The sequence below is a fragment of the Anopheles merus genome, chromosome 3R (assembly GCF_017562075.2).
Source record: "Anopheles merus strain MAF chromosome 3R, AmerM5.1, whole genome shotgun sequence".
Lineage (NCBI taxonomy): Eukaryota > Metazoa > Arthropoda > Insecta > Diptera > Culicidae > Anopheles > Anopheles merus.
The window spans coordinates 6728533-6744225 of record NC_054084.1 but is presented as its reverse complement, the minus strand read 5'-3'; the positions used below and the strand labels follow the sequence as shown (position 1 = coordinate 6744225).

Below are 15693 nucleotides of genomic sequence, written 5' to 3'. Positions count from 1 at the left end.
AGACGGGATTGAAAGAAATCCGCCAGATCATCCCACCACGAAGCACGGGAAGCAAAATGGCTGCAAAGCTAAAGTTTACCCTCCTGCCAGAACACCGCAAATCCTTAAGACAATGAATGAAGGCAATAAAGAGAGATTTTCCCGGAGCCCGGAGTGGTATGTTGCACCATTACTCACGCCGGCTGCTGGAAGGTGGACGAAAGGAAAGAAGAAGAAAGTGTAATGTAATTTCGCACACACCATACAAACACCGTGCTACCCAGTTCCCGAGTGGGACGAACGGCAGGAACAATGACACTCGGTAACAACTTGTCACTTGTTGACAATGGACAATGGTTGGGTGGCATTTTTCAGTGGAATCCATTCACCGTGCTAGTGGTAAATGAGTCACACGAGCCGAGAGTTGGTGTGTGTGTGTGTGGGTAGTAATGCGAGCCACAAAGTAGCGGACTTTGCTGAGGTTGAGGTGCACCGAGCACCAAGGGTTCGAGTGCAGTGTACAGCTCACAGCGGGTGGCGCAACAGAAACCACTGTGTCGTCGGTTGGACCGCACGCTGAGTGTGACCGTACGATAAATTGCTTGGAAAAAGGGAATAAAACGCCTCAGCAGGACTTGGGAATCGTTAGCGGGTCCTCTAGAGAGGACCTTGGCTGCTTTCAGTAAACAGCAAAAAATAATACTTGCTTTAATGTTCTTTTTATCCCCCCCCCCCCCCCCCACACAAACACACACGCTCACCCATCCCACAGGTACGCTTTATCTCCTCGCCGAACAAGTGCGAGTTTGTCACGTCATCTGTAAATATCATCGACTACATCGCGACGCTGAGCTTCTACGTGGATCTGGTGCTGCAGCGGTTCGCCTCCCATCTGGAGAATGCGGACATACTCGAGTTCTTCTCCATCATTCGCATCATGCGGCTGTTCAAGCTGACGCGCCACTCGTCCGGCCTCAAGATCCTGATCCAGACGTTTCGTGCGTCCGCCAAGGAGCTGACGCTGCTGGTGTTTTTCCTCGTGCTCGGCATCGTGATCTTCGCCAGCCTCGTCTACTACGCCGAGCGGATCCAGGCGAATCCACACAACGACTTCAACAGCATCCCGCTTGGGTTGTGGTGGGCACTGGTCACGATGACCACGGTCGGGTACGGTGATATGGCACCGAAGACGTACATCGGCATGTTTGTCGGTGCGCTGTGCGCGCTGGCCGGTGTGCTGACGATCGCCCTGCCCGTTCCCGTCATCGTGAGTAACTTTGCGATGTACTACTCGCACACGCAGGCCCGCGCCAAGCTGCCCAAGAAGCGAAGGCGCGTGCTGCCGGTGGAGCAACCACGCCAACCCCGCACAGCCGGTAAGTTTCCCAACCTTAACCGCTATTATGTGTTGCCGTTTCAAAAATTGTCTCTCTGTCTTTCGCCCCCGTTTTGCTTTATCGCTCCTACACACACACACACACACCCTTCGCCTTGCTTTGTTGCTCTTGCTGCTGCTGCTGCTGCTGCTGCTGATGCGCTTGCAATTGCTCCACAAACATAAACGCTTCGCGCTTCCCGCGTGCCGGACTAGGTCAAGGAGGTGGCATCGGTATGCCCGGCTCTGGCCCGATGGCACGCCGCATGAACCAGGTGAAGACGAAGGATCTGGGCCCGAAAATCGGTAAGTTTTTTTTGCTTTATTCCGCCGATGTGTGCCATTTGGTGCGCGCTGTCACCTTTTTAGCCTCCCAAAAACCGCTGTACGCCACTACTACCGCAACAGGCGCCCATAGCAACAGGGCGTTCGGTGCAGACGTCGCGGATAGGTTCACTAGACTCCACTAGCAAGCCTAGCAGAAGCAGAGCGGGTCTCCCGTGGGTTGCTAAGACCGCACGGGCTCATGTAACACACGCTACTCACGCGATCTTTTACACAGCGAAAATACAAACGCCACGACGAACAAGTCAACGGAAAGCAGAAGCAATTAACACGTTCTTTCGCGCAAATTAAAGTGCGTGTGTGAGGAACCCTTTTGCACCTACACAAAACAAAACAAAATAACATAAAAAAGATAGACACGCTTTTCGACACGCCAGCTTTAGTTTTAGTGGCTTAAGTGCGTGTTAAAACGATCGTGTCAAACATCACACACATTGCTCATTTTCACACCAACATTTTCTAGACTCCTAATGATTCGTGCTTCCGCTTTAGACTAATGTTTCTTTTTTCCAGTGACTTAAAGAAAAAAAAACGATCGCCATCATTAACACAAACCCTCGAGTACGACTCACAACCCTTAAAAACTCCCTCCACTAGAGAATTCTTCGTGCAGCCATTCATATTGCCTTGTGCTTTTCCAAGAAATCCATTCAACGCTTTATTAACCACCTTCACGCTATCGATAACCATCGATAAAAGGGAAAATGAAAGCAACTCCAACCCCCGGGCGAAAGCAACTTTCATTCGCCTGTTTTTTTTACCACATTTCCTCTTCGTCCGCGTTATCGTCCAGCAAAAACGCTACGATTTTTTATTCTTCCCTCCCTTTTTTCGGTTTCAAATAGATTTCTGCAGCTTTCAGCCGTTCTGTCAATTAGGTTTGCTCGTTTCAATTTTCAACCACCAGACGGGGAACGTGCTATTTTTTCAGACCTCAACAGCAGAAGCTTTTTTTAATGTCTCCTCTCCATTGCTTTAAGCTCGTCGCTTCAATCAAGTTAATATTTACACTCCTTTATTTTTCGATTATTCATTCAATTCAGCCAGAGCTTGTTTGTGCTTTCGTTTGATTCGATGTCTTTCATTTCCGTTTCGTACCCGCAAGAGGTTTCTTTGTTTGCTGCATTTGGCTAGGAAAGCTTTGTTCTGAAGCCTTTCGCCTGTACATTTCAAGAAGAATTGGAATAGTAATTCAATAGGTAATCAGCTTTGATAAGTGAAGGAAGGTAAATTACCCCTTAATGATGGTCATATTTGAATTGCTATAAGTGGTTCTATAAGACTTGACAGTAAGTGGCACACGGTATCGATAATATTGAAGCTTAATTGGTATAAAATCAATGAACTAGCTTTCATTTTCAGCCCAAATGACACATAATTACTATTATTTAGCTGCGTCAAATTAGCGCTTCTGTAATCGTATTTTGTGTTTCAATAAATTAATTTACATTTTCGCACACCATCCCTCCCGAACAACGATTTGCCAACCTGCCAAGTCCAATTATCCCTTGGAGAATATCGGGGGAAAAGGGGATTCCACTGCATTAATCCACCCAGCCAACCAAAACACCAGCAATGCGCAACCATCGGACGACCACTTCGACACCCGCCGCAGGGTACCGTCTGTTCTCGATAATTGTTCCAAAACTTTCACTCCTCCCCAAAGGCAACCCACTTCCAACCTACTACCAAACCACCACCATTCACCAGCCACCACTCAGTTCCACATTCCAATTTTGGGAAATGTGAACTTGCGAAAGGAAATGATTGCTGCTACACCGGACGCACCAACATCGCTCCTCCTACAACGATCCGACAAAGTGCGGCCAATGGCGCGTCCCGTGAGATTTGCCTCCGCACCGAACCATCCATCGGAATTAGCCACTGGGCCGTGAAGTCGCAGCAGCTCACGAACAAAAGCTCGAACCATTATTGTCCTTCCGATCGGTACCGCTCGGCTACGATTGAACTGTAGAAACATCCCTTCTTTGGGTCCGTGCAAGAAAGCCAACCAAATGCCCCTGGTGGCCAAATGTGCCTCGGGTGGAAATAATTAACATGACAGTTGACTCCGTGTCGTTTCCTTCCGTTTGCAAGCGAGTCTCAACATTATGGTTACGAGGACGTGTACAGCAACAGCAGTCACGCTGTGCTGTGCTATAAGGGTGACATCGGGCGCGACCTCCTTCGAGCGCGTCTGTGTGGGCCCTACCACCTCCCCCCCTTCACCGGTGGGACCGAAGCGTGTCAAACGGAAGTGATAAATAAAATCACTTCAAACAAAAACGACACTCGCTGCTGCTGCTACAATGAAAAGGAGCGGGCTATTGTTTTCTGAGAGCAGAAATAATGTTTCCACTGCCCTGCCGGGGAATGGGTCGCCATTCTTTGCAGGGTAAAAATAAAACCCCCACACACACACAGACACACACACAGCTCTTTGTTTTGCGGTAGAGAAATGATCAAAAATAACACCAGACTTGGTTTGGAAAGGGTCCAATGGAACAGTATCTTCACGCCGGTTAGCCCTTTCTCTGCTCTTAATAGGAAAGGCAACCAAGTGAACAGCGACGGTGGTTGACATAGATCGGTGCCTCTCCTTTCGCTTCCCAAACAAAAAGGCACTGTGTAAATACAATTTTCCCCTCCCAGCACTGGACGCCGACACGGTCCTCTTAAAGGTTCTCGCCTGTGTCTCACCGTGCAGACGACGTTCATTGTATTTGCTCGTGCACATACCATTGCTCGGTTTTTGATTGAGCCTCGCAATAGTATGGCCAGCCCGTCTGGATTTATTTCTTTTTACGACCACAACAACAATAAAGCGAGGCCGAGACAGCCCAACACAGTTGGCACACGATTTTGTATACTGGAGCTGACTGAAGAATACACAGTATTTTTAGGAAGAGCCTTTTCATTCGCCAGCACTCCAATGTATCCTCACCTCAAGGTCAAACTGTATGAATCAATATTTAAACACTGATTGGGTTTGTTGAAAGGTATGGGAAGAAACAAGCAGCATCTGTTACCAGTGTGAGTGTACGAACGCTTTGAAGCAATTGTAGCATCTCAACGTTTGGTCCTTCGAGCCGGATTTTTCAAAGGTTTCCACCTCGCTTAACAAGCTTCATCCATGCTCTCTCGGATCGGAGCGAATTTCAACCCTCACCACCCTCCCCAAAAAACAAACTTTAGTTAAAGAAGGCAAACCAGTCAGCTTCTTGTAGCCAGTAACCGGTGTGCACACTTGTCATCTGTCATACATCATCCGTACTTCCTCCAGTAAGCGTAGCGCCGGAACACACGTGCTCGGCAGTTCAGCACGCCGCTCAGACAGTACGCTGCAGTGCGGACATGCAAAAGCGTACTCACAAAGGCACACACACACACACACACACACACACACACACACACACACACACACACACACACACACACACACACACACACACACACACACACACACACACACACACACACACACACACACACCACACACACACACCACACACACACACACACACACACACACACACACACACACACACACACACACACACACACACACACACACCACACACACACACACACACACACACACAGCCACACGCTCCAAGCAAGAGCGAACCACTGGCATTGTCACTGCCATTTTTTGGTGAGGGAAAAAGTTTACTTTGCGCTTGCACGACGACTTTTTTCGTGCCTCGTTCGCCGCAGGGAGTTTCCGGGCGCGCACAGCACGTGCAAAACCGGAAACCCCCGGCCACTCTTGCGCCGCAGTGAAGCACTGGAGCATTTCGAGCATTCAAGCTGCCAGCTTTTTGCTACCAGTTGGTGAAATATTTTCGATCAAAATCTCATTAGTTGTACCAGCCAAACACAGATGGTTGACAAGAGCTTTTTACAGCGCCGAAGGCTTGTTTTTCCCTTTTGCGACAATCTTTGCTTAACCTTTTTATTAAATTAAAGTTGTACACTTTTTTGTTCCGATAAGGACCATCTCCTCACAAAAAGAAGCAAGAAGATTGATTTATGAATGCTTCTAGCTGATGGTTCCTACCGAACGGCTTGATTGCTTGACGTAATCATGCACATCAGTAATTAGTCAAGCGCGCGTCGTATGATGGCAGGTGTGGAGGCTTTTTGTGCGCACTCCACCTAACACTCAGTGGTCAGAATGATTAACATGATTAATTCGTTACTCAGCTTATCAGAGCTGCTCTCATGCTCTCGCTCTTTGCTGTCGCACTTACACACACAGCAAAACTACTCACCAGCTAGTACACTTCGGCGAAGGCTCGTTCGTCTTTTGTGGCAGTGATTTGTGCAAATTCGCCCACGAATCTTTACGCACCATTGCATGATAAGGTCCTGGACCTCAACCTCAATAGAACGTACCCTTTACTGGGCGACTAGCAGGACTACCAGGATGGAATGCTTCCCTTTCCTAGAACAGCATGAAACGAAGATAAATGGCAGTGATTATTCCATTTATCACCAGCGCCGAAATCTTCCGCGCTAGCCTTGAATTCGTGGCTTTGCTCAACGGATTTGGTTGTTGTCGAAAGCCCCGTCGGGGTCGGAACGGAAACAGTTCTCTCAGCAAGCAACATCCTCCTTGGCGGTGCCCAAAACAACAAGCTATAATAAAAAAAAAACGCAAAACCTCTCCGAATGACCCAGTAATGAAGCAACAAATGTGCAAAAGGTTCGCGAAAAATAACACCGATATTCGACACCCGAGCGCACGGCAAACGCAGGGCACGTTTTTTCCGGGAAACGCTACCAGAAACATCGGTTCCGGCGTTACATCAGTTCCGGCAGCTTGCCGGAACTCAGACAAGATACCGCGGGAGAAGCAGTGGGCACACGCAGTAGCGTACGTGCTCACCGTTTGGAGCAGTTCGTTCGTTGAGTTAATTAGCTTAAAAGTGGTTGCTTCATCAGCAAATGGATTCGGGGCGAATGCTTCCGTACGCCCTCATTACGGTGGCCAACACTTTCAGGCTTGGTGCGGGAGTTGCGATGAATGTTCTGCACAAAATGCCTTCGCCCACTGGCGGACATTTGTCACTGGATGCCAATGCCAGTGCGCCTACAGGAAGTTGAATTCGTGGAAAAGGGCAAACACATTCTACGGAAAGGGATGAAAGTGTTTCGAAATGGTTCAGGCTTACATTATGTTAAGTAGGAAACACAAATTAGAACCTATTCGTGAGTGGTCAACAGAGAAAATTGATTCACAAAAATGGACCAATTTGTTTGCGAATTAGAGTGGGAGCTTTTGATGAACGTATTGTTCAGTGATTCTGCTTACTTTTGGTAGTCAAACGTTGAAATGATTTGCTAGAAAAATATTTTCAAATGCTTATACATACTACCAGACTCAACGTAACTTTAAGAACAACTCAACTCTTTATCGCTTCTCGGAAAATTACCCTTATCAACGCGTCACCGTTATCCAATCAACGTCTCATGAATCCCTGCCTGTTTGTACCGTTTTAAACATTTACGAGCCTTCGATCAATACGGGAAACGGATTAACACATATCAGATTATCCCTCGTCAAAGGATCGTTTGAACCCTTCCCGAATCGTTATTTACGTGTGTTAGTATGGTTTACATATATGTTTCTGTTCTTTTTGACCACTACACTGATGTGGTTTTACATGTTTCTTTTGTTATACTAACACGATTAATGGTGAATTAAAATATGGATTAAATTTTATTATTTAACCAATTGCATTTTGTTGAGCTGATCAAACGACATGTCATAATGAGCAATGGACATTTTCAACACAAATACACCTACTTCGATTACGCTTTAATGAAGGGATCATACTGTGCGACTTGCATAACTTTAGGCGCTCTGTCAACGTTTGTGATACAGCGCCTAAAGGTATGTAGTTTGTAAAAACGATGCTGTTTGCCCGCTTTTTTATTCCAGTTAACCTTGTCAAGTTTCACAAAATGGCGTCCAATTCTAAGAACATCAAATATAATTTACCTTACATAACACACATCACGCAAACATGGAAATACTTCCAAGCTTCGTTCTACGAAATATTCAAACGAATTATAAAATGTCCACACCATCAGGTTCACCTTTCGCTAATGAAACGCTTTCCACCCCCCCTTTTTTGTATATTTCCACTCATTCACTCACTCCACCCCCCTCGCCCATCAGATGCCGCCTCAGCGTACATAGGCAAAGCGGGCGGCAAAATGGCACAGCTTTTATAACGAACAGCTTTTGCGCTAATCCCTGCACGATTGTTCGCATCACGCCGTCCTGTCGTACCCGTTCCGCCAACGATCAACGAACAACCACCGACCAACGCTAATGCTGCTGCGACTGCTGCTGGAAGGATGCAAAACTAATTCGGACACGCCGTAGAAACGCGTGCCGTGCCGCGTCTCTGTGTGTCACATGCGCCTTCCGGTGGATTTGCGAAAGTAAATAAAAACTCAACCACACACACACACAATTGCTGGTAAACAGCAGGAAAACCGATGTACCGGTATTGCGCGTTCCTAGAACACGCGACCGAATAATAATATACGCTCTAATGAAACGTCCATTACACTTATCATCCAGTTTGGAAGCAAAGAAGTGGTGAAGAGTGGCATAGACCGTTGGAGAGCAAAATATAATTGCTCGCGGTGTGCCCATTATACGGTGTGGGCAGCTTGACAACATACAATGACAGCAACAGCGACAACTAAACTCCCCAAATTATTTCCCAACCGCTTGTCAAGTTGTTGCAACCGAGGGTGGGGTCTTTTAAAATGATGCCTTCGAGCAAAAGCAGGATGCAACGCGACGCTCTAGCGAGAAAAGGGATGACTTGACGCTCATGTGGCGGTTCGGTTGAGACTTCGCTCTTCGCCGCGAGGAACGGTTCGTTGAGCAGCGCTTAAGTATACGTTTTCGGTGTCGTGCTAGCTGTCGTACCAAGAACAACCAAGTTCTATCTCTCTCTCTCTCTGTCTCTCTGTTACACTCTTCTACGAAATCGTTGTGTCAATGTCAACTGTTGTGTGTAAATTGTGCTCTTTGGCCGTTAGATTTGATTCGGTGTGTGTTCATTATCTGATGTGCATTTTTTGTATTTTGTGCGCTTTTTTAGAGTAGTTTTTGATGTAGTTTTGTTGATTTTTCTTTATTACTCATTTTATAACACTTTGTTACTTGTTTAAGAAAATTATTTCTCCCATATTCTTAAATAACATGCTAAACGTTTTGAGTTTTGAAGACTTTTCTTTATTATTTTGCTTTTCTCTATGCTTATCCAAATTACTTCCTCTCAATTACCTTTTTTAAATTCTTCCTTTTGATTTTGTTTCAATTCACATTATTTCAGCTCTGTCTCTCAGTGTCATAGTAGCATTTTTGTACCGTATTTTGGTATTTTTTCATAAATGTCTTTTCAATATACAGTCCGTGTATTCCGTACGTAAAAACTATCGCTTCCTGTAATGTTACTTTAATATTCATATTCCTTACCCAAAACCGTTTTTCCAGGTCGTACGATGCTGTATCTCATCGACAACCGTGGCCAACAAAACCTGCCAATTGCAGTACTGTCGTCAAAGCGGTCGTTTTGCGTCATACCGTGCCGTGTTGTTCATTGATTTCATCCAACCAAATCAAGCTCCACTCCACAACGCTGTTCAATCTAAATGTTTTGCTATCCCCAACGCTCAGATCCTTCTTCCCAGCAACGCTTAGCCGCCAAGCAATAGTTTTCCGCACGTCTGTAGAAAAAGATCGCCCATAACCGGTTCGAATGAATGGCACTGCTACTACCACTCGCCCACCTATTCGAAGCTTTCTTCTTCGAGAGCGTGCTGCTAACGAGCGCCTGATGGTGGTGGCTGCACCCGCTGCTACGATTGTACTTCCGCCTTTTTATGTGTCACATTCACCCCCCCCCCCCCCTTCGAGCACGTGGCGTGTGTTTCAATAAACCGATCTAACCGAGACGACGATCTCGTGCAGCGAGAGAGAGAAAGGGAAATCAACGGAAGGAACCAGTCCATGTGGAAATTGATGAACGTTTGTTCGGCCAACTGGATAATATTATCGACTGTTTGAGTGCTTTCGAGATGTTTTTCGGGCAATCGTTGAAATGGAACGCTAAAACTTTTACCCATTTTTGCAGGCAAACCGAGTGACTACAAAACTAAATGGAATGCTAGTTCCGATGCTCGCGGAATGATCCTTTATTTCGAAACGACATGCCAGGTGTTGGCGGGTTCTTATTTCAAACTGTTTTGAATACTGCACAGTGCTCCATACTAAATGGCAAGTTTGCTACCAAAAATTCCACCACCATTTCTACTTCATAAAGACTAAATTGAATGTGCCGCCTTTTTCGCATTATATGCGCTTCAAAAATCAGCATCACACTCCCTGAGCCCGAGGCAAGCGAAAACAATCATTCTTAAGCCCTTTCAATATATGCACAGACCCGGTATACAAACTCATCGGACCTTTATGACTTTGCCGCAGCGCCCGCTGCAGTGGTCGTAAAGCAGGACACACAAAAGGCAAACAGGCCACGCTGGGCCAGTGCCCCCCTCGTCGCTCTTTTGCAGATTCCCGGGTGATAAAATTCGCTTTCTCGAATAGCAGCAGCAGCAGCATGCCACATGCACACACAAAAAAAGCGCTCGACAATCAGTCTCTCCTCACGGTGGCAGCAGCGAACGAATATCTCGTGTGTCTCGTGCACGAAAAGCTTCAGCACCATCGTCACGGCACGCAGAAATGACACACACACACAGAGAGAGCCACACAAAAAACTACCCCCTAGTACACTAACAGGCGAGGTGTGAAGAATAAAGCGCTGCGGTTGGTTGATTTCACTTTTTTCCTGCATTTTTTCCCGCGCCATACTACAAATGGAAGAAGTAGAAAAACATGCATCGCCAAAACCCGTTCGTTTGCGTTTGCGAAAAGTGTGATGCGGGGATGAGGCGCTGCATGACTTTTGCCGCGTACAATGTTAATCCCGCCACTATTACGAGCGCCGGCACCGGAATGCGAGTGCTACTACATCCGGAGCCTACATTCAGGCGCGCGTGTTTTGGGAGTCCGGAGTTGCCACTGGCACTGCCTGCACCACAATCGAAACCGGAACCGGAAATGAAATGCCGAAAAAGTGCCGAAAAAACGACCCGCACGAAATGCATCCCGAGAAGGCTGCTGGTGCGACCGAACGGTACAACGAGTACAACGGTGTCGATGATTGTTGGCTGTATATTTTGCATAAGCTTAGGCTGATTGCTTTGTAGCGGCGGCACGGTGCATGTATCCACTTCGATGCGCTGGCAAACGATCTCTCGAGCCACGAGCCTTCAAGCGTGTTGTTAGCTACAATTTGAAGCAACAATAGTGAGCAACAACAGCCACACACACAGCCGAGCCGAGGATTATAGTTTGTCACCGTAATTTGTGCTTGCTCACGGCGCTCAAACATACGTTGGAGCGTACGCGCGGGCCTTCTGGTTTGTTTGTCAAACCCTGCTCGATGGTTCTTGAGGGCGCGTTCGGGCAACATGTTTCCCAAAGAGGACGGGTCCGTCGGGTAAACATGGCAAAGGGTATGGGAACAACCCTTCCCAAAGGTGGCGCACAAAACGGTGTTGCTCTATGAATGGTGGAAAATTAGGTGCCCATTCATGCCACAGAATCTTTAATGTTTAAACAAACCATGCCCGCTTGGAGGAGGACTGATTGCGATCCAGATAATACTCTGGAAATAGATTCAAATTCCCTTTTGTAAAAAGAAGACTTCTTTTTCATCCGGCTTTGAACAAAACGCTTTTTTGTGTTTATTTTCGGGCGAAAAGAAAAGCGAACCCTTTGTTCACTTGGGCAGCATCCCCGTAGGCCACTGCTTCGTCACAATCGAATGCCAATTTCCTAACAATCGGAAACCATTCCAACCGGAACACCGTAACACTGTTTGACACGCTCCGGTGTTGGTATTTTCCACTCTACGCCCAACTGCCACCTTTATCCTATTACGAGCATTGTGTGGTGAGGTTTTGAGGGTTTCTCCTGCATCACGAAACCTGCACAAAGCTCACCTGAAAAGCCAAAGGTCAATGTGTGTGTGTTTCTGTGGCTTTTGTGTTGTTTGGCTTTTACAGTTTCTGTTTTCCGGTTGTATTTGCTCCTTATGTTACTGTTGAGATTTTGTACGATCTTTTCCTGTTCGCTGGCCTGTTCTTTATCACGAATCTGATCGGTAAGATTCATTGTTTGATTCATTTCATATCATTTAGCTACCCATTTGAATGGAATTTATTTTCTTCAAATAAGTTCGTTCTTTCATCATTCAACGATTCAGCCTCTTGCGATTGACACTTACAACTTTATTCTATCCACTTGTTTCACTTAGTCCAATTTCGCACAAACCATTGCTAACCGCCCAACCGAACCAAACCATGTAATGGGATAGAATCGGTTCCGAATTTCGCTTCATTATTTGCCCTAACTTTGCCCAATTTTATTTTCTCGCCTACATTCGCTTGGTCGTTTTGTCCCGCCAAGACCCGCTCTCCATTCCCTCCCACAGCAAATTCTCCATCTGTGCGGAGAGAAACCGTAATGCCGAGGGCAAATAAACTCGTCTCGTAAAAAGTAACCATGTTCGTACAAGTGTCACATCGCTTAGCCATATCACGGAATTGGCGATAAACGGATGGCGAAACTATTTTTGGACAACTTTTTCCGGCGCTCCAGGGAGCGGGGAGGAAGGGGAAAGGAAGCGAAAGGTTGGCTGGCGCTGGGAGTTTCACTTGCCCCGATCGTACATGAAGACGACGGTACGTCGTTATTGAATTAGTATCCATTCCACCACAGTCCGCCACGCCTCCAACGCGCGTCTCATTGGCCGGGTGTAGGGCCCAACGCGCAGGGATACAGATTGCCCACCAGTCCTGGGAAAATGATTGCTCCTTTCCTCTCTCTCTCTCTCTCTCTCTCTCTCTCCCACTCCCGCTTTTGGAGCTCAATCTGCCCACCATCTCCCATCTCCGCACAGGAGAACGGCAGTTAACGAAGTTATGCGCTCTGCTGGAAACTCAATCAACACGCACGTCAAACTGATATGGGTGAGTTGCCCTCTCCCACCCTCCCCGAAGTGCCACGGCGAAAAGGAACCGCCATGCGACAGTTTTCTTTGGCCCTACCTTTGCCATGTGTGTGCGTGTGTCGCCTTGCTGACGTTTGAATGCTTAGTTGCCACACGCGCGAGAAGGTTGAATAGTTTATTCTATTCATTTTTCCCGATCGCTTTCCGCTCGCTTTTGTTGATATTGTTTTGGCCGCCTTTCTCCTGCTCCGCTTCACTGCCCGCCAATGAATATTCATGAGGTCAGGCAACATCTTCACGGTCGAAGTGCTGCGGCCTGTCGTGGTCAAAGGTCACCGGGATGGGCCCAGCATTTGCTGCTACAGTCCACGGCAGTAATCGCGCGCAGGGTAGGATGCTGGAGGAGGTGCATTACTTTTCCACTGCACCATCCAGCAAATCAAACAAACGTTAGGGAAAACTTTATTGTCCGCTCGCTCCGTGCGCGCGTTGGCCACGAGGCGCGTTAATGGTGCGACGTTAAATGATGCTTCATGTTGTCGTTTTTTTTTCTGCGCTTCTCGCGTCTTTGATACTTTTGGACAAGTTTTTCTCTTCCTACGCGTTCCTATCTACGTGAGTCATGCAAAGCAATGTGTTTTTGTTCAGTGTTTTAGTATCATTTTTCTGACTTGAACTTTGGTTGTGGAAAATATTTGCTTTATTCTTTTTGTTGCTGTTATGTATTTCATGTAACATTAAGCCACCCGATCTGCATGAATGGGAGGCTGCAGCCAGGAACCGAGCATTCTGGAGAATAATTGTTGACCGGGCCATGCCACATCGTCGTGCTCTATCGTGAGCAGGCCAACAAGAGAGAGAGAGAGAGAGAGAGAGAGAGAGAGAGAAAGAGAGAGAGAATAACATTCACTAAAACAATAATATGATACCAAAAATATTTTCAATTTACTGTTCTCGTAGGATGTATCAAGATATCTTCGGTTTTACTCAAACATGTCTATCAAAACTGAGCCCTAAATGAGTATTAATAAAACAATCATTTAAAGGCTTTTTTTATGCTTTCATTATTTGAAAAAGCCAATTTTCCATACTGCCGCTGAAACACTTTCCAAGCTGTCAAGAGAATGACTTGTTCGTGCGTGTTTCACACACAATTATCTGACGAACGGTGTCAACAATTTTGCAGCCGTGTAGCCTTACGATGATGGCTCACTTCTGCCACGATATAAGTTCAGAGAAAGTATTTTCATCAGCGATTCATAAACATTTTCCCCCGTGCTTGCTCTCCCCTCCTTGCCAGCATGTCTTCACCGAATGATCGATATTTTACTCGCAAACGTCTCGTATAACAACAAAGTACCGGTGTTTGCAAAAAAGCTCTTTGTCAACAGTCATGAAATCGCTGCTAAAACAAACTGCACGTGACAAACACGGGATACTGGTCTTTGGCCCGTGCTTCCCTACCTCTCCCACCCACCGGCAACGATCGCACGAAGTTGTCTCGTGGGAGTTTAAATTATATTTACAGGCCGTGCCTAGCATTCATAACGAACGACATGGCACAGCTGCGTTCGGTTCCCATCTCGTGCCGAACGCCCGAAGAGACCGAAGAACAAAAACTCGAGATAAACGTTTAATCGTCCTTCCAATGAAACAAACTGTCCACCACTGTGCGCCTTTCTGCGTGCGGTGGAAAACACTTCTTATTTATACAGTCGAAAATAAGATATTCGAGGACAGTTTTTGTTGCTGCTGCTGGTTCATTTTGGTCCCTGCCAATTTAACTTTCAACCAGCTGGAATACCGAACAGGTGTCCCGATTGTTATGTAAATCAGGACAACGCCGAGAACATCGCAAAGCAAATCCTTCCCCATGTAGCACCTGTACGCACCCACTGTTGCCGTTGAGTCTTGTTGAGCTTTTCCTTGTTCCCGTGCTTGAACATATGAAAATTTAAATCATTTTTTATACTGCTCCTGGCCCCGCATATAGATGGGGTCGCTACTCGTGGGCGGTATGTACGACGAAGGTTCAATTGTTCGCCGGCACGAATTAAACGATCGAATAAACGAATAAGTGCAGCCCCCATCGCGCCAATTATCGGTAATTGATGGCTTTACTCGTACCGATTATCGACCTTCCTTGTGGGATTGAACAACCGGTGCAATCAACCCCGTTCTCGATTTATGAGGCAGTTTTATTCGATGAGGTTATTGATTTTTTCCTTCACTCAGGAGAGCGAGACTCATACAAAAAACTCCACATACGGAGAAAAATACGAAAAAAAAGAACAAGTCAACTCAAGATTGCTTTTAAATTGCTCCCAACAGAAAATGGGCCTATAAACGCTCTTCGCTACCGCCTACAGGTATGCAAACGGTGCATGTAAACTAGATTATTTGATAATCGCGTCTATCAAAAGACAAACAAACTGCATTGCCTACCTTCAGGCGCACAAAACACATTTTGCCTTTCAATGCATTCCATAATTTAAATCCTTCCTTGCTGAATGATTATCCTTTCCGTAAACGCTTAAACGCCCTAAAGTATGCAATCCTAATGACATCAGCGCAACCATTTAGATCACCCGCTTAATTTATCGATACTCGCCTGTCATTATGTTCGATTAAAGCTCCTAACCGCGTCACTAATCGCCGCTAATATGCACTACGGATCAAACCGGGCGAGGGGTGGTAGTTTTATGTGCCCATTTTCCTAGCCCAGCGAAAATGGATGCAATTATTCACGCTGGTGGCGCACTCTTCTCGTTTTTTTGCATGCCTACCCACCATCCATCTCAGCGATCAAACGTGAATTTGGATCGTTTTGCCACGCGGGCTACGCAATAACACCGAAAAACATGAGTGCTTAGTGGGTTGGTTGTT

At 46.5% G+C, this 15693-nt stretch overlaps 1 protein-coding gene across 5 annotated transcripts in view; it reads left to right on the top strand.

Moving 5' to 3' along the window:
- The window catches only part of LOC121595873 (potassium voltage-gated channel protein Shaw-like), a 57044-nt gene that overhangs the window by 29570 nt on the left and 11781 nt on the right, over positions 1-15693 (top strand). For 3 of the 5 annotated variants that reach the window (XR_006005209.1, XM_041920205.1, XM_041920203.1), the window contains exons 7-8: positions 752-1355; positions 1571-1660. Coding sequence is in view for 3 of the 5 variants with exons in the window: in XM_041920205.1 (XP_041776139.1) it covers positions 752-1355; positions 1571-1660 (694 nt within the window). In the remaining 2 variants the exon portion in view is untranslated. Of the gene's footprint in view, positions 1-751; positions 1356-1570; positions 1661-7886; positions 8601-15693 lie in introns of all 5 variants that reach the window. The other 2 variants (XR_006005210.1, XM_041920206.1) reach the window with 2 other exon arrangements.